At 51.6% G+C, this 23,829-nt stretch overlaps 1 protein-coding gene across 1 annotated transcript in view; it reads right to left on the bottom strand.

The window, feature by feature from the left end:
- The window catches only part of VWA5B1 (von Willebrand factor A domain containing 5B1), a 52,458-nt gene extending 30,071 nt beyond the window's left edge, over nucleotides 1-22,387 (bottom strand). Inside the window, exons 1-9 of the mRNA XM_086326083.1 lie at nucleotides 22,208-22,387; nucleotides 19,897-20,049; nucleotides 18,377-18,596; nucleotides 12,880-13,019; nucleotides 11,864-11,995; nucleotides 11,160-11,284; nucleotides 6,928-7,104; nucleotides 2,340-2,450; nucleotides 11-213 (exon numbers count right to left, since the gene is read on the bottom strand). Coding sequence (XP_086182209.1) covers nucleotides 11-213; nucleotides 2,340-2,450; nucleotides 6,928-7,104; nucleotides 11,160-11,284; nucleotides 11,864-11,995; nucleotides 12,880-13,019; nucleotides 18,377-18,596; nucleotides 19,897-20,049; nucleotides 22,208-22,346 — 1,400 coding nt within the window. The 5' untranslated portion in view covers nucleotides 22,347-22,387. The remainder of the gene's footprint in view (nucleotides 1-10; nucleotides 214-2,339; nucleotides 2,451-6,927; nucleotides 7,105-11,159; nucleotides 11,285-11,863; nucleotides 11,996-12,879; nucleotides 13,020-18,376; nucleotides 18,597-19,896; nucleotides 20,050-22,207) is intronic.
- Between the last annotated feature and the right edge of the window lie 1,442 nt (nucleotides 22,388-23,829).

Raw genomic sequence — 23,829 nt, 5'->3', positions numbered from 1 at the left:
CTGTGCCCACCTGGTGGAGAAGGCGTGGTTTCGCACCAGCTCCAGCACCTTCCCGGTGTTGTTGACGGCGCCGTCTGTGATCAGGAAGAGAAGCCTCGGGCAGCCTCGGAGCACTGGCTGCCGGATGACCCACTTGAGCGGGGAGAGGATGTTGGTGCCACCCATGTCAGCTCGCATTTTCTGGATGCTATCGCAGGCCATGGCCAAGTTCTCCTACAGAGGAAGGTGGAGGGCAGGGAGGTGGTCCCCAGGGCTGTCATGTGGCATGGAGACGCCCAGAACCTGGAGGATGAGTGCTTTGTTGCCCTGAATTTTAGTTCAGCCTCACTAGACTTGACTCCTCTTCCCGGTTTCATCTCTGCCTCACGTGCAGGAGGAACAGGTGGTCATTTTCTGGTGTGAGGTGCCTAATAACACCATCTACCAATGCCCCAGATGCCACCACTCACGATGTATTAACTCGCTGTTGCCCTTTCTTTGTTCCTCTTTAAAAATGTAAACATCCCTGGAAAAGGTAGCACATTAGATCCTGATTGCTCAGCACAGAGGAGGTTTCCTTTTCTGATGAGTGAGGCAGGAGGTGTGGTGAAAAGACCAGTAGTCTAGAAATCTTAAGACTCAAGTCCTGGCTTGACTGTGGCACTAAATTCCTAGGATCCTTTGAGGAAACCATTTCCCTCATCTGGGCTTCAGATCTCCACCCTTGTGGACCAGTACTGCGAGGCACAGTTGGCCAAGGGTTCTGGAACTGGATGGATGCCACTGGGCACGGACAGATTCCTGCTGGATGTTGCATCCTCCTGATCCTGACTCAGGAAGAAGCTCTTCCAACATGCACACTCGGAGCGATGGAATATATCAAAAGTCCTCAAATGCATATGTACCCTTTGAACTAGCAAGACTAGAAATTTATTCCAAGGGAATCATTAAGGATGGATGCAAGGCCTTTGCTGCAAAGATGACTAAATCGAAAAAAATGGGGACGACTTAAATGCTCAACTGGAGGGGCTTAGTTAAATAAGTCACAGTCTGTCTGTGTAGCGAGATACTAGGCAACTATTGAAATTGTGTTGCAGATTAATACTTACTGGCATGGACATACGCTCAGGATAGGCTGTTCTGTTAGAAAAATAGGTTATACAGACAGTATGGGAGGTCTAATCCTATCTTTATTGAAAATGTGTGCAAATGCTTAGAACAAGAGGGGATTTATACTAAGCTGTTAATAGTGTTTTTTTTTTTCTCTTTTTTCTGACTAATGATGGGTGATTTTCAAATTTTTCTTTTCAACCATCTCTAGATTTAAAAATCATGGGACAATCAATATATATTATTTCTGTATTGAAGAAACCCATAAAGAAGTTATTTTTAATTGAAAAGGGGTTCCTCTGTCCCTCTTTTCTCATTTCCTACACCTTTTCTCCCCCTTTCTCTCTCCTTCCCTCCCTTCATTTCTTCCTTCCTTTTCCCCTCCTTCCATCCATCCCTCCATCCTTCTGTTCCTTCTTCCCTGTGCCTAGACCTGTATAGGGACACACCCTCCTCCCCCTTCTTTTTGGCCTTGCTGCACAGCTTGTGGGATCTCAGTTCTCCAACCAGGGATGGGACCTGGGCCACAGCACTGAAAACCCAGAATCCTAACCACTAGGTCACCATGGAATCCCCTAGGATACTCCTGTTCTGAACATCCTGCTGGGGCCAAGGTCTTCTTGTTCCAAATTGTGCCTTGTGGTTTGGAAATCTTCAGAAATCTTACGATTTCTAGACTAGTGGTCTTTCTGCCACACCTCCTGCCTCACTCATCAGAAAAGGAAACCTCCTCTGTGCTGAGCAATCAGGATCTGATGTGCTACCTTTTCCAGGGATGTTTACATTTTTAAAGAGGAACAAAGAAAGGGCAACAGCAAGTTGGCACATCGTGAGTGGTGGCTGTGGAGCTGTGTGGAGCACCACGCTCAGCCCCCTTGCCTACCTATTCACTCCTCTGCCCCTTGCCATTCACGCCTTGACTCAACCTTGCGTGAGTCCATCATTCTTATGAGAGGGAGGCTTCAGCGGGTGGGAGGCCTAAGGTACCCTCTTCCCTGTGCTCCCTCGCTGAGCACACCCATACTTTGCCCCACATGTTCCTTATTTTGGGGAGGGGGAGGTCAGCGGATGGCCTGCAAGGGGAGAAACTCCCCTATGGTTCTCTGCTCCTGGCCTCACCAGCTAGGTTCTACACGGGGTTAGGGTCCTCTGAGGGCAGGCCTTGAGGTTACCTCCTTTTTCCTTTTCTTCCCTTGCCTCTGCTCCTCACCACCCAACGCCTCTTCGTCCCAACCATGCCCCCTCCTTACCTCACTGTAGGTCTGACTGGAAGGGAAGAGGGTTTTAAATGTGGATCCAAACCCAATGACATTGAAGAGGCAGGTTGGCACGAGGCTCTTAAGAGCCACCAGCATGGCATCCTAACAGGGAAGGAAGGGACTTTTAGGGTTCCAGAAGGGGTTCTTCCTTTGGTCATTACACAGCAGTGTTCTCATACCAGCAGAGAGGCAGCCTCCAAGGGAACCTTTCGCCCTCTGCCTGCACCCGATCACGCTTCCTCCCCCAGAGCAAGAAATTCACTGATGCTGACCAGAGGCTGGGCCAAAGCCATCATCATAAAACTCCTCATCCATGTAGCAAGTCTGATTTCTCAAAGCCATTCTATTATAGTTTGCCAGTTCCATTTCACCTCCTACTGACCCTGGGCGGTAAGGAGAGCCGGAAGTATGCATTCCTTTCCGCCAAAACAAAATTGACATCTAAGGGAGACACATGGCCTGGTCTCGCTGGCCATGGAACAGGCTTCTGTCTGGCTGTCATCCAGGGCCTCATCAGAAACCGCCCCCCACCACTGTCATGAGCTAGGGATACATTTCTTAGGGAGAGTCTCTTTAGCTCATCTGTTGAATGCCCAGAATGTACTTTACATGCATTATCTCACATAATCTTCACAATAATGCTCTGAGGCAGGCACAACATCATCCTCATTTTATTCAAGAGAAAACTGAGGCACAGAGAGGTGGAGTGACTTGTTTGCGAGCATCTGGATTGTAAATTAGTGGAGCCAGGACTCAAATGTGTCACTCTGACTCCAAGCCTGTGAACATTAAAGGGTCTGACCCTATTTGACTAGGCAACACCAGGAGACCTTCATCAAGGTATATTCTAAAAATAATGACGCAGAGAGAAGGTGGTGATGGCAAGTGGGAAAATGATGGTACTGATGATGAGGAGGATATAATGCAATGATCAATGTCAAGCAATCACTATGTGCTAAGCACTTTACATTATCTCTTTTCATCTCTATAATATATATTACAGCATAGTGGTTAAGAAGATACACTTGGAAGTTAAACATATCTGGGTTTCAATCTCACCTTTACTAACCTGACCTTGGGTTAGTTATGTTATTTTTCTGAACTTCAGCATGCCACACAGTAGAATATTCAGTAAATGGTTATTATTACTTACCCTATCAAATACATATTAATAAAAAATACCTCTATTTTACAGATAAGGAAACTGAGGAATTGCACTGGGTCATAAAACCTAAGAACAGGGCTGAGGCTTTCAAAGCACAGCACTGAGATCTTCAGTCATGTTGGTTTTGCCTTGGCACAGAACTCGGGAATGAGGGGCTTTTCCCCACCCTCACAGAGTTTATTGATGGCATCCCAGGGATCTCGGCATAGCTTCACAGAAACAAACTGTTATACTCCAAAATCTAGAAGCAAACAGTTGCAAGTAGATCCTGGCAACTTTCACACCATATGGTCTTTCAGGCTCCACAGCCCTGCAGCCCCTCTCCCACCCCACTTTGTAAATATTAACATCACTGTTCTGTCCCTCTCCTTTTATTACTTGTGTCAATACATTTTGTTTTTCTGCAAAAGAAGTCAATATCTGTTTATTTTTTCATTGGCTGCTAATGTGTATTGCTGCTAGCAGGAGATTCTGCTGATCCATATAGACTGTCTCTGCTCACACCTATTACAATTTTTAAAGCCATGTTTTTGGCAGCAATTGGTAGCTGAAGAAGGAGACCAGCTGCAGGAAATTAAATTGGCTGAACTTTGCCTTTTGGCGTGACTGTTTAGATTTCTATTCTCCCTTATATCCCGAAGCCTAGCTTTTCCTAAAACTTCAACCTAATGGGCCACCTAAAGACTTCAGCAACCCCAAAATGGCCTCATTGTCAATGGGGAAAGGGACATGTGGCTTGAGTAATTTCTGTGACTTTTTCTAACAGGGGCACATTTAGCAGAATGGGTTGTGCCAACACAAAGCCATTTGTGAAAGGATGACCTTGAGCTCCCTGAGCTGAACTGGAAAAGAAAGCATGAGCGACTCCAAGGGGAAAGGGACTGAGACACAAATCAGAGCTAGAGAAAGCTATTGTCAGGGGATTCTGACAATAGGTCTTTAATTCAGGAACTGGATTTCCACTCATCAATAAACTCCATCGAACTGGTAGTAACTGCCTGGAACACCAAGCTAAGAAGGATATACAGATTGAGACCAGGCTCAGCATTGAAAAAAATGTCATGGTCAATTATATTTTTATTTTTAAATGAAACAGAGATTAATATTCTTTAATGATAGAAGGTATAATTCACAAAGAAGATGGACATCATAAACCATTAGACATCATGGTCAATTATTGATGTCTGTCTGGACTTGGGAGAGGGGAATGGAATGATGTGTGACATATGCTTGCCCTCCTGAATGAATCCTCCCTTCTCATCGAGAATAAATAAAGCCCAGAGTTGAGAATCAACTTGTCCAAAACCACATAGCAAGTCTGTGGCAGAAGTGACCCTGCAACCCAGGCATTGCTTTTCCCACAGAGCTATGAAGCAAGAATAATAATCAGAGAAGAGAGGTTTTCTTAGTGGAAGAGTCTGTATAATCCCCTGCCAGCAAGGTAAGGAAAATGAGCACCAAGTCAAGATCCAGAAGGCTTAGGTTCTTGAACCAGCTCTGTGATGTTGGGAAGAACACTTAGCCTTCTGCGAACTCAATTTCTTTACTTGGAAAATGGTGGGGAAAGGGGATTAAATGCTCTCTAAGCGATGTTTTAGGTATGTGATCCCGTGATACTCTAGAGTAACTGAAGAGATGTCTTACAAATTGGTACAGCTGTGGAATGGAATATACATGGCCACACAGGCCTGCCGTGTGCTTCAGCACTCTAGCACTGTGGACAGCTCCCCACCTTGCTGCTTGCCTTTGATGGTGGGCAGGGGTAGTCCTGCACCTGAGTGTCAAGAGGCCTCATACAGGAACTTGGATCTGATGTATGACTGCTCTGTCATACTTCAAGAGCAAACCCAGTCATGGCAAGGCCGAGGAGACAGCTGCCATCATGGATCCCACTTAACCCCATCCCTCCCTGCTGGTTCTGTTGCCCTGGAAACAAGAGGTTGCTCCAAGGACAAGCTAGGGGGAGGGATAAACTTTCAGGCAACAGCAGAGCCCTCTCCTTGGTCACTCACCCCTTGCTCTCTTGAACTGTAATCCTTTACCCAGTTCAGTAAACAGTGACCAAGGGCTCTTTATGCACAAACACAGAGCTAGACCCTATGGGGAGAGAGAGACGAGGAAGATCTGCTCTTTCCCCTCAATAAGGGAATAATTCCAGAGAAGGAGGCAGATATCTGCACAACTGAAAACACACAGAAGAGTTGGGTAATGCCATAATTGAGGTGAATGATCTTCTGAAGGAGCCGGGCTGCTTCTGGATGTGTGTGTGGGGGGTTATTCTTCTTTCACCTGCTCTCCTTCGGAACTCCCAAAGCATCAAGACCACACTCCCAGGAGCGCTGGGTTAGCAGGGCTGTGCACCTCACTGGACTGTGAGCTTCTGGGTTTTTCGTTTGGTTTGGCCACGCCACATGCTGTGTAGGGTCTTTGTTCTCCAACCAGGGATTGAAACCCAAATCCTCGGCACTGAAAGCATGAAGTCCTGACCACTGGACCGCCAGGGAGTTCCCCACTGTGAGCTCCTTGAGGGCAGAACTGTGTTTACAACCTGCCCTCTTTCCAGACAGTAAAGAATCTTCCTGCAGTGCAGGAGACCTGGGTTCCATCCCTGGGTCAGGAAGATCCCCTGGAGAAGGGAATGGCTACCCACTCTGGTATTCTTGCCTGGAGAATTCCATAGACAGAGGAGCCTGGTGAGCTACAGTCTGTGAGGTTGCCTGGACATGACAGAGCAATTAACACTTTCACTCCTTCTGGATTTCCAAGCATCGGGGCTTTGCACATATTAGGCATTTGAAAAAAAAGAGAAAAGATGAATCAAATCATTTCACTGGATTTGACACATTCCTTGATGGCAGGGGCCATATCTAATGAATCTCTGATGTCACGTGGTAGAAACAGACAGACAGGGGTTTAATTTTAGACCATGACCTTGGGTACATTACTGAAACCCTCAGGATGGGTTTTCCCATTTGGAAAACGGGGACAACTGGACCAGCCTCACAGGATTACTGTCCGGATTAAACACCAAGCTGTGCACTAAGTGGCTGCACAGAGCCTGACTCATAGCAGGTCCTCAGCCAATGCTAATTTCCTTCCTCTCTGCTCTACATCCCTCTCCACTGAGTACTTAGTGAGGCGTTTTAGCCAGAGCAGGCACACAACAGAGCTGTGGCGAATTCCAAGGGGAGTTGCTGATGACTTCATTCCTTGAAAATGGACAGCAGTTAACCTCCGCTCATATCACTGAGCAGAGAGATCTCTGTCTAAACTGATACAAAAGAAATTGCTCATCATGTCTCTTAGCCAGAGATAGTCACTTAAGGAAGTGGCTCAGGTGTGGAAGGAGAAAGTGCTGAGAAGCTGGTTACCCTGGAACCCTAGATCCTGGAGGTGGGGTCCTCATAAATGTACCTTGACACATTGGATGTTGGTCCCATTCATACTGCCACTCCTGTCGACAAGGAAGATAAACTCCCCACGGGTCTTCCTTAGGTTCGGCTGGACTGATTGGAGGTCGGGGCAGAAATTGAGCATGATGACAGAATGGTGGGGGATGTCCTTGTGAAGGCGTTTCCGGATGATTTCTGTCTGGAGGAGAAAGGAAAACTCTCACTTGAGCATTCAAGGGGCCCAGAGCTGGGGGCTCACCCTGGTGGCCCCCATCACTCTCCAAGTTTAATCAGAATCCCACTCATCCTCTGCGTATAAGACTTCCAGGTTGACCCTACCTGGCTCTTCTGCTAGATGTTCACAGGTTGCAATAGCAACAGGGACTTTGGAGGCGGGAAGACCCGGGTTTGAATCTCAGCTATCACTGTCCAGTCGTGTGATGTTGGGTCAGTCCCTCCTCAGGGTCTGTTGCTTCTTTGGAAAATGGGACAGATAAAGTCAATTTCTCAGGGTGGTTCTGAGGATGAACTGGGCTGGCCTGCAGATGGGAAGGCCCTGACACGCGTGCAGGCCCTCAGCTGAGTAGCCGTTTCTTTCCCTTTCACATCCAGGGATAAGCCACTCTCGGGCTCACCTTGGCTTCTCTGGTTTACCGATTCTCTCCCTCTGATAAACTTCCTACTCACGCTTCAAGTTTTACCTCTTTGGAAATCCTGCCCCCATCTTACATGAACTTAATTGCCCATGAAATGAGGACAAGAGTACATACTTCACTGAGTTGTATGGCCTAAATGCAACACTTGTAGGGCACCGCTCAGCAGAGTAATTGTTGCTGAACAGCAACCATCGCTGCTCTTGCTATTTGCCGCAGGGACCCAGGCATTTCTCACACTGTGAGTTTTTTGCTCATCTCTCTGTCTCCCCTCTAATTTGGGGGCTACTTGAAGGCAGACCATGCTTGAGTCTCTTGCATCTCCAGGGCTCCACATAAAGCTTGGTATAAAGATGGGCTCAGGAAACATTAAAGGAAGGATACCACCACAATTCTGTATCTTTTCATGGATCCTCTTAGCTGGCCTTGTCGTGCTGCTACTGAACTGTCTTTGACTCTTGCAGTCATCTCTGCACCAAATCTCATTTTCTCCATCCTCACCGCCACCCTCCCTCACCACCCAATCTTTCTCTGTCTCTGACTGTCTCTGTGTGTACACGTCTTTCTTTGTCTATTTCTCAGTCTGTCTGGGTCCCTTCCTCAGTTCAATAGATGACATCATCACCTGCCCATCGGGTTAAAGCAAAGATCCAGGAGTCGTCCTTGACCCCTCCCTCTTCCTCATTCTGTGTATCTACTCCCTCAATAGAGAACCACCAGTTCTGTAGCTCAAATACCTTCTGAACGTGTCCTCTTCCCTGTCCCCACTGTAAATACCCAACTTGGGCTTCCCTGGTGGCTCAGATGGTAAAGAATCCACCTGCAATGCAGGAGACTTGGGTCTGATTCCTGAGTTGGGAAGATTCCCTGGAGAAGGGAATGGTAACCCACTCCAGTATTCTTGCCTGGAAAATCCCATGGAGAGAGGAGCCTGGTGGGCTGCAGTCCATGGAGTTGCATAGAGTCAGACATGACTGAGGGACTAATACTTTCACGTCACTTTCTTTTTTCAGGACCTTTGCCTGGACCTGTGCAGTAGCCCCTTCCTGGCCTCTTTCCTTTTCTCTCCCTGTGATCTGTTCCATACAGAGCAGGCAGTGTGATCATTCCTGTTACTCTCATGCTTAAGCAACAGCGTCCTCTCATTCCCGCACCAGGGCTCATGAAGCCCCTTATGGATTGACCCCTGCCTGCCTGTCCACCTCGTGTTCGCCCCATATTTCAGGCCACAGGGGGCACATTTCTGTCTTCCAAGCACATCACCATTGTTCTGCCTCCAGTTCTTTGTACCTCCTCCCAGGGTTTCACAACCCACCAGGTCTCGTTTTGAGATAAGCTTCCTCCAACACTTGGCTTCAGCACCCAGGCCTCATCACTCATCCTGTCACTCTGTTTCAGGTCTTTCACAGACCCTGGTCCTTGCGTAACTGATCTTGCTCGTATGTTTGCTTCTTGTCTGTTTCCCTGGGCTAGAATGTAAGCGCCAGGAGGAAAGGATGTGACATTTTCAGTCCTCCCAGTGCCTAGAACAGAGCCTGATGCCTAACAGGGCACTTACTGTTTGCTGAATGAATAAATGAGAAGATGAATCTCGTGGGTTTTTCTGTCTGCAACTGACCTGTGTACATCTTTTAAAAAAATTTTTCAGTCTGTCTCTCTTTCGTCTCTGCTTCTCTCTGCATCTCCATCTGTGTCTCCCTCTGTGTCATTTGCCCCTACTTTGTTAAATCACAGTTTTTGACAGCTCAGCCCACCCAGCTCTCCCTGGCTGATGCTTCTGGGTGCTCACCTCCCTCCCTGGTGAGGGATCAGGTCCTCCCTCCCACAGCGAGGTCCTTAGCCAAAAGCTACTGCCCAACAGAGCTCTCTAGACGACAGAGCCCGAGGCAGCAATGGCCACGTCAGTGACAGGAGCCTGATTTTCGCCTCTCGGAGGGTTGGGGTGGGGGCCTCGGGCTCAGGATTCTCTGATGTCTCCTTGAGCTGCCATTATCCAATTACAATAAACTCATCACTTCTTAGCAGCTGCGGGTTGATGGCTGTCATCCCTGAAGCTCATGAGAATACAGGGTATTTGCATAACCAACCCAAGGTGGCAAATTAATTCTCATTTGCTCCGGTGGTCCCAGAGCTAATTGATTTAAGGCTTGGCAGGCAGGCAGGCAGGGAGGCTCACTGCTGATCCCCCCTGCCTGCATGCTGCAGTTCTCGGAGCCCAGTGGCACCCCGGCAATGCCACCCCTACTCTGAGAACCTGGCTCCAGCCTCTTCTCCCAACTGACTCATCTGGGGGCACCTCTGGGAGGGCAGATGTTTCCAGCAGGGTCTCCAAGGTGGGGGTGGGCACTGAGCCATCTGTACCTTCCCTGCGCCATCCCCTACCTCCCTCCAAGTAGGGGCCTTCGGGTGGGATCTCTACCAAAGGGAAGGATATCAGCTGTAGGTTTTCTCCGCATTCCTGTCTGTTCCTCTCCACCGTCCTCTGTCCGTCAGACCAGCAGGGGCCAGAGAGGCCCTTAAATTCAGCACAACCACCCCACATGAGCAGGGTGATGTCCTTAGCCTCAGTGTCACGAAAGCCAACTCCCTTTTCCCAGCTCACCAGTTATTGTGGGTGCTAAGCTGCAGTTTTCTCACCTAAAAAGGGAGATGATAGAAAGCAGTGTGCCCTGATTCTTGAGCCTACCTTGGCACTCAGGACCCAGGGCGGTGTGCGGTGACACCAGCAGGAGGGAGACTGTGGGGGTGGCTTGTGGCTGAGGCTCAGCATCCTCTTACCCCCCCTTCCCCACCCCCAGCCCCTGCTGAGGACCCCCTTATCCTTGAACTTCATGGGGGAGGGGCGGGCTGAGGGAGAGGGTTTCTCTGGCTTCCCCGGCTCTGCCTTTATTCTTTACCTAATAGCAAGCAATGACCCCAAAGGAAGGCAAATCAAGAGACCCATTCAGCAGGTGGGTAAAGGGAGACCCAGAAGTAGAGACGGAGCCTGGAGGGCACCCAGCCGTAGGGCCGTTGGTGCCTTTTGGGGGAAGACTATCCTGAAGAAGACCAAGGTCGTTTCTGCCACCAGCCTAAAATTTTTCTAGCTTAGGCACCTTGAAGGGCTTCCCTGATAGCTCATCGGTAAAGAATCCGCCTGCAATGCAGGAGACCCTGGTTCAATTCCTGGGTCAGGAAGATCCTCTGGAGAAGGGATAGGCTACCCACTCCAGTATTCTTGGGCTTCCCTGGTGGCTCAGCTGGTAAAGAATCCACCTGCCATGAGGGAGACCTGGGTTCCACCCTTGGGTTGGGAAGATCCCCTGGGGAAGGGAAAGGCTACCCATTCCAGTATTCTGGCTTGGAGAATCCCATGGACTGTACAATCCAAGGGGTCGCAAAGGGTTGAACACGACTGAGCGACTTACATGCTTTCAGGCACCTGGATGGCACTGGGAGCAGGTGACCTGGCAGGAGGTGGGATTGTCAGCTTGCTGTGTGACCTCAGGCGAGTCACCCCCACCCCTGCCCTGAGGCTCAGGCTTCTCCCTGGCCCGGCGCAGACCCCGTGCCCAGAGCCACCCCAGTTCTGCCACCGCTGACGCTGCTCAGCCACCCTCACCTTTCGCTCTGCACTGCTGTCCTTCTTCATCCCTTTGATGAAATCTGCTCTTCCCTTCAGGTGCTGGTCAAACTCCCCCAGGGTCATGTCCCCTTTCTCCATCAGGACATGTGGCAGGTGGGGCTCTGTAGAGATGAGACAGCACTGTCCGAGCGTTAAGGCAACATAGGGGACCTTGGTTGAGGGGTGGATCTTCGCTGTGGGGGGACTCCCAGTTGGAAGAGGGGGATGGGAACCCTGGCCGCTTGAGGCATGTGGGGCCATGAAGACTCCTTAGCTGGGAGTCAGGAGAGTGCATGACTCGACTTTACCCATCTGTAAAATGGGAGTGATCCTGGGCTCCAATCTTTTTGCATCTTGACATTCTAACAATTCTTAAAGAGATAAAAGAGTTGCTCCCTGGGGGTAAAGAACTGTTGGGGTCTCACCAAGCAAGCTTAGGTGTTCAGCTGGCCTGAGAGCAAAGTGCACCAATGGGTGGATGAGACAGTGGGGCCTCAGGAGCTGAAATGGGGCAGGAGACACTCAACTCTGCTAATCAGAGCCACATTTACACGGAAGCCAGTAGTTGGTCTCCTCTCCTCTGCCACATAGCCTACCCTCTCCCTGGCTACGGGGTGGGCAAGGGGCGGTCTGTGTGCCCTGGGATCAGCACCTCCTCCCTCCCACCAGCAGCCCCGGGGGCCCCCACTGGTGCACAGTACCGCTGGGGTGGATGAGGATCTCCACGGGCCGGTCGAAGGTGTGCCTGTTGGCCAGGGTGACGATGATGCTCTCGGCCGAGCTTGCGGAAGGGGCGGCATCGGCTCGGATCTCATGGGTGGGACTCTCTACCCCTGAGTGGCGCAGAAAGATGGGATAGGTTCAGGGGTCCCCAGAGAGAGAGGGCCTTGGTGGGGGGACCCGGAGACCCAGGCCGGAGGTGACTGCCACTCCAGCCGCATCAGGGGCTCCTGGCCTGCCGGGGTGCAAAACTGTGGACAGCCCTTCTCAGTCTTCCCATCTGTAAAATGGGAGCTTAGCTAGACAGGGTCGGATAACCTCTCCTGCCCTGACCCTGGGACCCAGTGGGGGTTAAAGGGGTGGCTTCCTCTCAGGCCACAGAGACAAAAGGAGCTTCACGCTCCATCGGAGGGCACTCCATAAACGCCTCTCATGTTGAATGTCGGCTTGCTCTGGGAGAACTTACTCATGGACCGAAACCACATTCTTTTAAAACCTTGACTGGGAGGGGGAGGGGAACCATCAGAACAGTGGTGCTTGACTCTGGCTCCCAGTTAGAATCACCTGGGAGCTTTTCAATGTTTCTGGTGTCCAGGGCTCTCGCCCCCAGACCAGTGTCATCATCAGAAGCTCTAGGGTGGGATCTAGGTGGCTGGATTTGGAAAGTTACCCCACTGAGAGGACCCCCACTTCCACCCCAGGGGAGGACCCGAGAAGCATCTCTGTGGCTGTGGCCTCCCGGAGAGGACCTTGGACCTCCGACCTCGGACTTTGGACTGCTAGGCCCATGTGGACATTTCCCCAGGGAAGCCATGGCGGGGAGGGGAGTGGACAGTCTTGAAATCTGTCCTTGGGAAAGAGTCCTGTTGGGCAGCAGGTTGGCTGCAGGCTGTCATCCACCTGGGCCGGCCAGCTTTCCCTCCTTCCCTTCCTCTCCCCACCCCGGGACCTGGAATCTTCGTTCCAGCCCCATCAGGGTCTAGGCAGCTCCGCTCACCTGCGAGCAGGCAGGGCCCACGAATCTCCAGCTGGAAGTTGAACTCGTATTCCATGGGGTTGGACACGTCGGTGTCCAGGAGAGTCGACAGGCACAGTCTGTTCCAGGAGTCCAGGCTGCCAAAGCAGTGCTTGTCTCTGCTGGGAAAGGGGCCGGGAGGAGGGGAGGGGGGAGGAGACTCAGCAAGATGGGAGCACTGGCCTCAGTTCCCACACTCGCACTGGGCAGAGCATACATCCTCACCTGGGTCTCTCGGACTCAGCCGTGGGACAGTTTACATAGCATCACATCACATCTGGAATCCCTGCTCTGTCTCTGCGAGCTGGGGACCCCTGCCTGAGCCACTCCTCCTCTGAGTCTCGGTTTTCTCGTTGAATAGGGATCATGACAACACAGCTGTCTCTCGTGAGTGCTTAGCAGAGTCATCTGCTGCTCAATCGTCTCTGGCCCTCTGTCTGTTGTCCCCACCTGGGCTCTCATCCCGCTCTATTTCCCTCCCCTCCACAGCCTTGCCCTCTGAGGCTTTTGTTCTGAATATGCACAGAGCGTTGTAAAAGACACCATGACATTTGGTTGAAAAGATGGCACTGTGTTAGGAATCTCATTCAGCAGCTTCCCTTTTTTTTCACCCAATGCTGCGTTTTAAAGGTCTGAAAACCAAAGTCTTTGCTGCTGCTGTGATTCAGCTTGTTTCCATGATGGCTCATCGGTAAAGAATTTGCCGATTCAGGAGACTCGGTTTGATCCCTGGGTGGGGAAGATCCCCTGGAGGAGGAAACGGCAACCCACTCTAGTATTCTTGCCTGGGAAATCCCATGGACACAGGAGTCTGGCAGGCTACAGTTCACGGGGTCGCAAAAAGTCGGATGTGACTTAGCGACTAAATAACAGCAACAATGGTCCGACTTGAGGGCCTGTGACATTGTCCTGGTTTCTTCCTGCCTCCACCTCCTGGCGTCCACAGGCCACCCCCATTTAGACCCTTATCCGTGTTCCCTTTTTGAACGTATGAAAGGATTTCTCTGGGATCCCTGGGTCAAAGGGCACACATCAAATTCCACCAGACTGCACTGCAAGGTGTCTGGGCCAGTGTTCACTTCCACCGGCAGTGAGCCAGAGTTTCCCTCCTCACCCTCACTAACATTTGGAATGGTCTGTTTTTCTTACTTTTTCTCATGTCACTCTATCTAAGCCACTTTTTCATCGGAATTTGATGCAGGCAGGTGTCTGCATCCCCTGCAGTCCCAAGGGTGCCTCTGTTAACTCTTTCCTGCTGGAATGGGCAGGAATCAAAAATTTATCAGGGCCACCTCAGGGGAGCTGTGTACTCCCAAGCCTCTTGTTCCTTGATCCACCGAGGTCTGAATGTCCCCAGCTCTGCTAGTCCTGCCTCTCAAATGTACCAGGCTTGCATTTACCAAGTGTTTTGCATTTACAAATGCACGATGGCAGCGTTTACACAGCTGACACACGAGCTGGTGCTCCCTGGCCTGACCCTGGATGGTGCCAGCAGCTTCTCTGTTGTGCCAGCAAGTGTCCTCACTCTAGATTTCGAGGCCCTCCATGATCTGACTCCAGCACTCCTCTCCCGTTTGCTATGTTCATACGAGCCTTCCTGCTGCTCTTCAAACACACCAAGCCTGGCACTGCCTCAGGGCCTTTGCACTTCCTGCCTGCTCTACTCCCGGCTCAGGATGTTCTTCCTCCAGATGATTTCCATGGCTTGCTCCCTTCATTCAGATCAGGCCTCAGATGTTGCCTCAGTTCAGCTCAGTTGCTCAGTTGTGTCCGACTCTTTGTGACCCCATGGACTGCAGCACGCCAGGCCTCCCTGTCCATCACTAACTCCTGGAGCTTACTCAAACTCATGTCCATCAAATCAGTGATGCCATCCAACCATGTCATCTTCAGTCGCCCCCTTCTCCTCCTGCCCTCCATCTTTCCCAGCATCAGTCTTTTCAATGAGTCAACTCTTCGCATGAGGTGGCCAAAGTACTGGAGTTTCAGCTTTAGCATCATTCCCTCCAGAGAACACCCAGGACTGATCTTTAGAATGGACTGGTTGGATCTCCTTGCAGTCCAAGGGACTCTCAGGAGTCTTTAACACCACAGCTCACAAGCATCAGTTCTTTGGCGCTCAGTGTTGGGGGCCAGAGTGAAGTACTCCGCCCGTGGCAAAGGTCATGAGGAAGGAGGCTCGACATACGCAAAGGCGGGATCGAGCCTCAGGAGTCCCCCTGGAAATCCTCGAGCATCTACCCTCATAACCAGAGCCTGCCTACTTTACTACTTTGTGCTCTCACCTACACCTCTGACTTTATGAGTGGCTGTCCCCCACCACCTCTTTCAGAGAAGGAGTTAACCTAGAGCTCCAGTTAATAAAAACTCCTGGGCGTGACAAGAGTGTTTTAACCTACAAACTCCTCTGAAGGTTCTCTGGCCTGCCTGACAGGCTTGTCCGGCCACATGTGATTGCTCACAGCCTCCCAACCATGAGAGGCATGAGATGCTTTAAACCTTCTAAAAACAGGTTCCTTAGAAAAGTTAGAAAACTATTAGTATAAGTATAATGGGCTGATTAGAAATTGTATTGGTGAAGGGTTTTTCATTTGTTGAGCCAATGTTTGTTGCTAAGTCTCCATATCCCCTGCCCTTACACACATTAATGAATATATAGAAGAAATAAGTATTAACCTTTGATATTAATCATGTTAGACCTTAGGCTAAGTAAATTCTTTCCTTAACTAAAACCCACTACACCCTCACCCTATAGGAATGTAACTTTATTTGCGTGGCGTCTGTTTTGAGAATAATCACCCCTGGAGAAATAAGTGTCCTGGTTGACTAACCGCTGTCACAAGGAGAGGGTCATAAATTGTCAGCAGTCCCCCCTGGCCAGAAGATGATGTAACAACCCTAAGACCTCTGTATACATTTGTATGAAGCACCTGACTTTGATAAAAGTCAGGACTGCTGACCCCGTGTGACTTTTGCATAACATCTCAGTGTATAAAAGTAGACCATGGAAAATAAAGAATTGGGATCAGTTTCTCGAAATACTGGTCTCCCCATGTCGCTCTCTCTCTCACTCTGGCTGAGTCTCCATCTGGAGTGTGGAACCCACCATGCTTACTAATTATGCCTGGGCTTCTAAGATCCGACCGGGGAGGCCTCAGTGTCTCCTCTTCTTTGGGAGAACGGAAGGACGCCTGTGGCCTCCGTAAGTGGTGCAAACTTCTTGTCTTCAAGTTTTATTGGTCTCCCGCGTAAACCAAGCTACTCAGCCTCTTTTCTCCACTGAATTTTCCTACTGAGCTATCCTCATTCTATTACTCTTTACATCTCTAATTAATGTCTAATTGAAGCTATTGTATCCTGATCCTCGCCGACGCCATCCCCGCTTTGAATACCCTGGATCAGCCGGGGCTGGACCCCGGCAGCTCAGCTTTCATTATGGTCCGAGTCTCAGATGGTGCCTAAGCCTCGTCTCTTCTAATGAGCACCTGCCGCATCCTGTCCCTCTCCAGCCTCAGTAGTGTTTATCTCCATAGACCTCATCACCTAATGTTTGACATATCTATGAGCCTGTTTCTTTATTGTCTGCCGCCTTCATTAGCACGCTAGCTCCTTAAAGGCAGGGACCTTGCCGCTCTGGTTTACTGCTGTATTCCCAGCACCCAAAACAGTGCCCGGCCCATGTGTGTGCTTGGTCCTGGCCCACAGTAAGTGTTTAATCTGTGGAATGACTGAGGAGTGCCCTCCAGGCTGGCCCCTTATGGGAGGTTGCAGTAACCCCCTCCTCGCCAGCCTGGCCATCAGTTCAGTTCAGTCACTCCGTCGTATCCGACTCTTTGCAACCCCATGGACTGTAGCACGCCAGGCCTCCCTGTCCATCACTAACTCTTGGAGCTTACCCAAACTCATGTCCATTGAGTCAGTGATGCCATCCAACCATCTCATCCTCTGTCATCCCCTTCTCCTTCTCCCCTTTCCCAGCCTAGTCACAGATCATCCCTTTAACCTGCAGTGTCCAGGAGACTATTGACATGGCCCTCTGTGATCCAGTGGGCACGTGCCTCCAGCTGTCCCCAGAGCCCTACAGAGTATGTGTATGAAGCTCCTGGATATGGACAGTGTTTATATCTTCCCGTATTTCAACTTGACTCAAAGATTCAGAACGAGAGTAGGGGAGGGGGAGTTAAGGAGTTTGTTGTTTAGTCACTAAATCATGTCTGATTCTTTGCGACCCCAGGGACTGTAACCCACCAGGCTCCTCTGTCCATGGGATTTCCCAGGCAAGAATACTGGAGTGGGTTGCCATTTCCTTCTCCAGGGGATCTTCTGACCCAAGGATTGAACCCGTGTCTCCTGCATTGGCAGGCGGGTTCTTTACTGCTGAGCCACCAGGGGAGACCAAATGATAAGATGCATCAAAAGGTACCTCCCGTAGGCAGCAGGCTTCTTAAACCGGGCTTCCTCTCTCCCTGTGGAGGAGACGCTGGTCCCCTGGGTCCACGGTGGGGAAATAGGAGGATCCCTGATCTCAGCTGCAGGTGCCTCAGGCTGTGACCCCTTTGCCCTCCTCCCTACCCCTGGGGAGAGTACAGAGAAACTGTGCTGCAATGTCCTACCCGACCCTGTTGAAAACCCTTGTTAATGGCTCCTTATTGCTCTGGGGAGCAATCCAGAGTTGGCCAGGGCCGCAGGGTGTCCTGTATGTCTGCAGCCTCATCTCATGTCACCTGTGCTTCCGGTCCTCTGGGGCCCCGTCCTTGCTGCCTCAGGGCCTTTGCCCCTGCCGTTCCCACCTATAGGAACGTTTCTCCCTGTGCCTTATCTGTCTGCCTCCTGGCTCAGCCCTCAGCTGAAATATCACTCCTCAGAGAAGACTGACCTGGCCCCTGGACCTCCCAGGGGTTGGGTCCCTCTTTTATATTCTTAGCCAATGAACGTCTCTTCCATTGCACTTTCACATAATTAATTATGCATGCAAGTTCACAAACAGTTCACCTTAGCCGTGTTACTGGTTGGATAATGATCTCTTCCACCAAGTTCCGGAAAGTTCCGGAACCGTGTGCGTTTGTTCCCTCTGTGATCCTGACACCCACCCCAGTGACTAGACACAGTGTGTGCTAAGCCGTGTCAGTCGTGTCTGACGCTCTGTGACCCCATGGACTGTAGCCCGCCAGTCTCCTCTGTCCGTGGGACTCTCCAAGCAAGAATACTGGAATGGGTTGTTGCCATTTCCTTCTCCACTAGCACATAGTAGGTGCTCCAAAAATGCCTCTTGGGTGCATTAAAGTATCAAGCCTGGATATTCTGATCCCAACTCCAACACTTCTGATCAGTACTAACATCAGCCATTTCAGGGAGATTCTTTGACAGTCTTCAAGAGGTGGCAGCTACAGAGCTTAGCATCACCGCCTATCCTTTATCTTCCCCCACACCCTGACCCCCCACTCCATGACCCTGGCCTTGTCTGGCAGGGACTCCTCACCCATGGACCTGCTGGCTGGGGGCGCCGGTGCTCTCCGTGCAGAACTGGGGCACGGTCGGGGCGCAGACAGCGGGCAGCTGGACCCGCACAGCCCCACTGGGCAGCGTCGGGAGCTCCGAGGAGGTGCTGATGAACACGAAGACATTCTCCATCGGGGCGATGGTCCCCAGGTTGACCACAAAGAGGATCCGCTCCAAATCCTCGTCCAGAGCCACCTTTCCTGGTTGGCAGGAAGGAGGGATAATGGAACGTTTGCAGAATGGTTCCTACGTGCCAGGCCTGGAGTCAGGGGCCGTGAGCTGCTTCTCTCTCATCCCCTCTAAGCTTGCTGTGTGTTGGGTTAGAGGAGCTTGTGCGCTGATGGGAAAACTGAGGCTTAGCGTGGGGGCACAATGAGTTCAAGTTATTCAACAAATAACTAATTTCTTGAACCAGGACCTGAACCTACGTGGGTCTGACGCCAGGCCTGTGTACTTTACACTGTGCCCTGCCGGGAGTGGGAGGCTGGGACCCATTCACCCCTGATGGAGGGTCACATCTCCATCCTCAGACTCTATGTCCCCCTAGGATTTACACTGGAGCGTCTCACCTCTCTCAGAATCTGTGCTGTTTCTTTTCATCAGAAAGGCCCATCCCTCATTATTTCTTAGCCCATCTTATCCACCCACCCAGCCCCTCCACGAAAACCTCCCTGGTCCCAATGTGGCCCCTTCTTTTCCCCCTCTGATATGATCTGGACCGTTTTTGGCATGGCCACGTTCAACTTCCTATCGTAGTCACTCCCTGGCATGCCCTAGCTGTTCTTCCAGGCTGGGATAAATCCTAAACTCTTGGGGGGCAACTTTGCATCTTACATAGCATGGGTGTTCAAAGATTCTTGAACATCAATGATCAGGTGAACAAACTTCATTTCCATCACAGATCCAATGGTGAGAATCTTTTATATCATATGATCCTTGGTCTGGACTCAAGCCTTGGCTCTGCCACTAATATGCTCTGTGGCCTTGGGCTGGGCACTCCCGCTCTGAGCCTCAGTATCGTCCATAGCAGGAACCCACAGCCGTTGTGTGAGTACTGACTCTGCACCAGTGACAGGGATGAGCGTTCTGCACGCTCTTTGTGAGATTTCGATGGATTATTAGTTACATTTTACAAAGCAAGTCTTCATTTCTTATCTAAGCTTGCAAGCGACAGGACTGGAAGTCAAATCCTGGTATGACTCATTCTACAACCTCTGAGCTTAAATGATAATATGCTTTTCTGGTGTTTAGAGATGTCTTAAATACCCTTCAGTTGCCTCCTTTGACCCTTACCACTCTTCCCAAGTGAGAGGAGAAACAATTGCCTGTTTTACAGACAGTAAGGTGAAGTTCAGAGAGGTTAATTATTGGGCCACGGTCGCACAGGATTCCCGACTCTTAGTACAGTGCTCTCTCTACCTGATCCCACTGCTCCCCTTTCGGTCTGCACAAGACTTCAGCCTCGCCCAGGTCCCGCCACAGCCCCTCCAGCCCTCTTACCTGTGACAGTCGCAGCTCGAATGCCGGTGGCCTCAAAGTGGCCACCCTCTATTTTGGCTTTGTCCTTGATCTGTACCGTCACGACACGGTCCCCAATGACCGCCTCAAAGCCGATCACTGTGGTGTGCTCGTCCAGGGGGTACACGAAGAGACCTGGCGGAGCAGGGCCCGGGGTCACGGGGTGACCCAGCGCCGCTCGGCGTGCCCGCCCCCCAGATGGAACTAGAGCCCCTGGTCTGCCGTTTGAGCACACCATGGCGCTCACTGCCACTTAGAGGGCTCCCGAGGGGACTCGGGCTGGCTGCCCCCAGGATAGGATGCGTAGAGTGGCAGGCTCCGCGTCAGCGGCGGGTTAGTAAAGGGACCGCTGCTCCCCTGTCCCAGCCATTTCTTACTCTGTGCCATGCTGCAAGCTCACCACGACCACCCAGCACTCTGCCCACCTGCCCCACCCTCGTGGCCCCAGGGAGTAGAAAAGAGAATGAAGAGACCGAACCTCTAAAACAGGCAGCCTCATCCACCCGCTTCAGGGAGGAACTGCACTCACCGCGGGGCAGGTGCCAAGATTCGCCCCCCGGTGGCCCTGGCCTGGGGCTGGTCTCTGCTGAGTCTTTGGGAGAAGGGGGCGCTCATGCCTATGTGGACCCTGAGCCTCTGAGAAACGTCCTGACCACCTTCTCCCCAGAGCATCTGCCTCCTCCTTCCTCCTAGGTTTTAGATTCCCCCATCCTCCTGGCTCCACTGGTGTGGCCAGGGTTTCTGATTTTTCAAGAGACAGCGGCAATCTGGATTTCTATGTGAGCTGTTGTGTGGGTCTAACAAGACACTCCTGTGTGGTGGATTATCACCTGTGGTGCCCAGGAGCTGGTCTTTGGAGGAAGAGGACTAGGATTCTAATCTGAGCCCTGCCCTCTGCCCCAGTCTGGTGACATTCAGCATCTAGAAACCTCAGAGCCCTGTCTGAAAATGGGGATGATAGAGTCAAACTCAGGGTCATTGTGAAAATGGGAGAAAGAGCCACCATTCACTAAGCTCCACCCCCCATAGTGTGCGTCCTACATTTTTATGTCTCAGGGCAGCGCTTCTCAGACTTTAAGAAAACACGAGTCACTTGGGGGAGGGGGGCAGGTCTGGTTAAAATGCAGATTCTGATTTAGTAGTTCTGGGGCAGGCCGAGATTCTGCGTTTCTAACCAGCCCTGGGTGATGCCGATGGCTGGGGGAGCACGCTCGGAGGACCGAGGTCCTATCTCATTTAATCAGCCCACTAACCCAGGGGCAGCACAGTGGCAGGACCATGGCGAGCTCTCCATAAATCCCAGTTTCCCATCCCTCTGAGCCTCAGTCTCCTCATCTGTAAAATGGGGGCACTGGTTTTTCTACACATGGAAAGCTAAAGGACTGTCTTAAAGCTGTTCAAGTAATACAGTCTCTTTGGTTCCCCGTCAGTCTCACATTAAGCTGTCCTCTGTAGGCTTCCTGAAACAGAGGGACAGGATCTTTGTTCTGCCTGCAAGATTTCTGTGGGGAGGAAAGTTTCCCTTGTAGGTTTCTTTAGGGAACTCAAAGGATTTCAGACACTCAGGTCAGGTTGGAGGGTGGGTGCCCCAAGAGGTGAAGTTTGGGAGTTAGGAGGCCCCCATCACTGTGAATGAGAAGGGATGCGAAGCATAACTATCCTTTATACAGGACCTTCCTGGCCAGGCTTCTGGTAACTCCCTTCCTTACATGCAAAGACTAGAGCACAATTTACAAACAGCCCTTGCAGGGGAACGTCGGTGCACACTCCTGACTTCAGAACACTGATGATTCACATTCGCAGACTGTTTTCCATTCCACGCTGCCCTTCCTCACGCATTACCTCATCTGCTTTTCCCTCAAACCCTGGCATCCAGACAGACACAGGAGCATCCTGACATCGAGGAGGACTGCGGCTTCCCCAAGGTCACGGGGACGAGAGCTACGCTTAGCACTGGGAGCTCCGGGCCTCCAGTGAGTCCACACACCTCTCCTCCTGTGAGACTCCCTGGGGGACGTGGAGGACTGACTATCTGACCAGTGGGCATGATCTGTGGACATCAATAGGGCTGGGACAGGGCTGGGGCAGAGCCCAAAGCTGGCTTCAAATCCTGACATGACTTGCCCCCAGCTTTAAGACCTGTTGGGCAGAAATGGTATTCCTACTTTGCAGGTGGGTAAACCGAGGCTCAGAAAGGTGACGTGACTTGTCTGATGTCAGCTGGCTGATGCATGTCAGGACGGGGAATTAAGCATGCCCGTGGCCCTGGGGAAGCCCCCGCCGGGACCCTTACCCTGGAAGGGCTGGGCTTCCAGGTTTCCATAGGTGAGGGAGGCGGTGAGCCCCAGAGCGTAGCCGCTGACGAAGGAGGTGACGTCGGACGCGGTGAGGGGCAGGGCCGCCCCTGTGATCTGGTTCAGCAGACCCGGCATCTCGCGGGCTACTCGGCCTTCAGGACCTGCAAGAGGTGGCAAGGCAGGAAGTGGGGAGAGGCCCCCCGCGCCACCATGCCGCCCGGCTCAGTTATCCCCCTTCAGCCTCCACAGGCAAGCAGAGCCTCATTCTCTCCATTTCCCCCCAACCACTTCCCACAGTGATGCTCGACCACCCCTCAGAAGAGAAGGCATGATTATGCCCTCTGTTTTCACCTCCCAGTAGAGGAAATGAGGCCTGCAGACACAAGGCCTGGCTGGATTCACGTTGTGGGTCTCCCAGCTTCCACTTCATCCCTCAGATGTGACCTGTGTGCTCTCAAACCTTTGTCCTTGCCACACTCTACCTGGAAGGCTCAGTCCGTGAGCCAAAATAAACCAGCCACGTCCCACTGCCCTTAGGTGTCAACTCAGGGCCCCCTTTGCAGGGAAGCCAGTCCACCGTGCCGGGCTTCTCACAGAGCATAGCTTCTCTCCTTCCAGCAGTCTGTCAGGATTCATCCTGTCTCCATGAGATTACGTTACTCACGTCTATCCTCCCCTTTAGGAGAAGGAAATGGCAACCCACTCCAGGATTCTTGCCTGGAAAATCCTGTGGACAGAGGAGCCTGGGGGCCACAGTCCACAGGGCCGCAGAGTCGGCCACAACTGAGGGACCAAGCAGCAGAAGCATCATCCCCTTTGGAGAGCGCGCTCCTGGTCTCTTGGTGCTTTGCATGGCATCCTAAGTGCTGACTGAATAAGTAAAAGCGTGGTTGGGAACTTCCCTGGCGGTCCAGGGGTTAAGAATCTGCCTGCCAATACCAGGGACACAGGTTCGATCTCTGGGCCAGGAAGATCCCACGTGCTGGGGAACAACCAGGCCCACGGGCCACAGCTACTGATGCCCACCTGCTCGACAGCTTGTGCTCCACCACTAGAGAAGCCGCCGCAGTGAGAAGCCCCTGCAAACTGCACCAAAGAGGAACCCCGCCCTCGCTGCAGCTGGAGAAAGCCTGTGTGCAGCAAAGAAGACCCAGCACAGCCAGAAACAACAAAAAGATGACTGTGATCACGCCAACACCAGTGACTGCCGAGCGCATTTCAGGGCAGGTGCCGATTCTCTGAGGTTCCTGAGACCCTCCCAAGCAATCACCTGCCTTCGAGGGGTGGGGGAAGGAGCGGGAAGAGAAGCCAACCAAAGGTTGCGGATACAAACTTGAGGTCCTTTTTGGGTCTTCTTCTGGGTGATGGCTGCGGAAGCCGCAGTGGGCTGGTAGCCTGTTGCCGTTTATTTGCAAGGCTGTTCTGTGACTGCTGATGACCCTGTCTTTTCTCTGAGAAGGGAACTCTGTGCTTTTCCATCTTCCTTGTGTTCCCAAGCAAGGATCCTCAGGTGCTCCCACCCTCTCTGCCCGCCCAGGAGTATTGATTTAATTAGGTGGCTCCAGCCCAGACAGCTCTCAGCCCCCCGGCATATCTGCAGCATGCTGACTGACAGCAG

This window comes from Bos grunniens, chromosome 2, assembly GCF_055505025.1.
Source record: "Bos grunniens cultivar Pamir isolate PY7600 chromosome 2, Bosgru_T2T1.0, whole genome shotgun sequence".
NCBI classification, from domain to species: Eukaryota; Metazoa; Chordata; class Mammalia; order Artiodactyla; family Bovidae; genus Bos; species Bos grunniens.
This window is presented reverse-complemented; position numbering and strand designations above follow the sequence as displayed.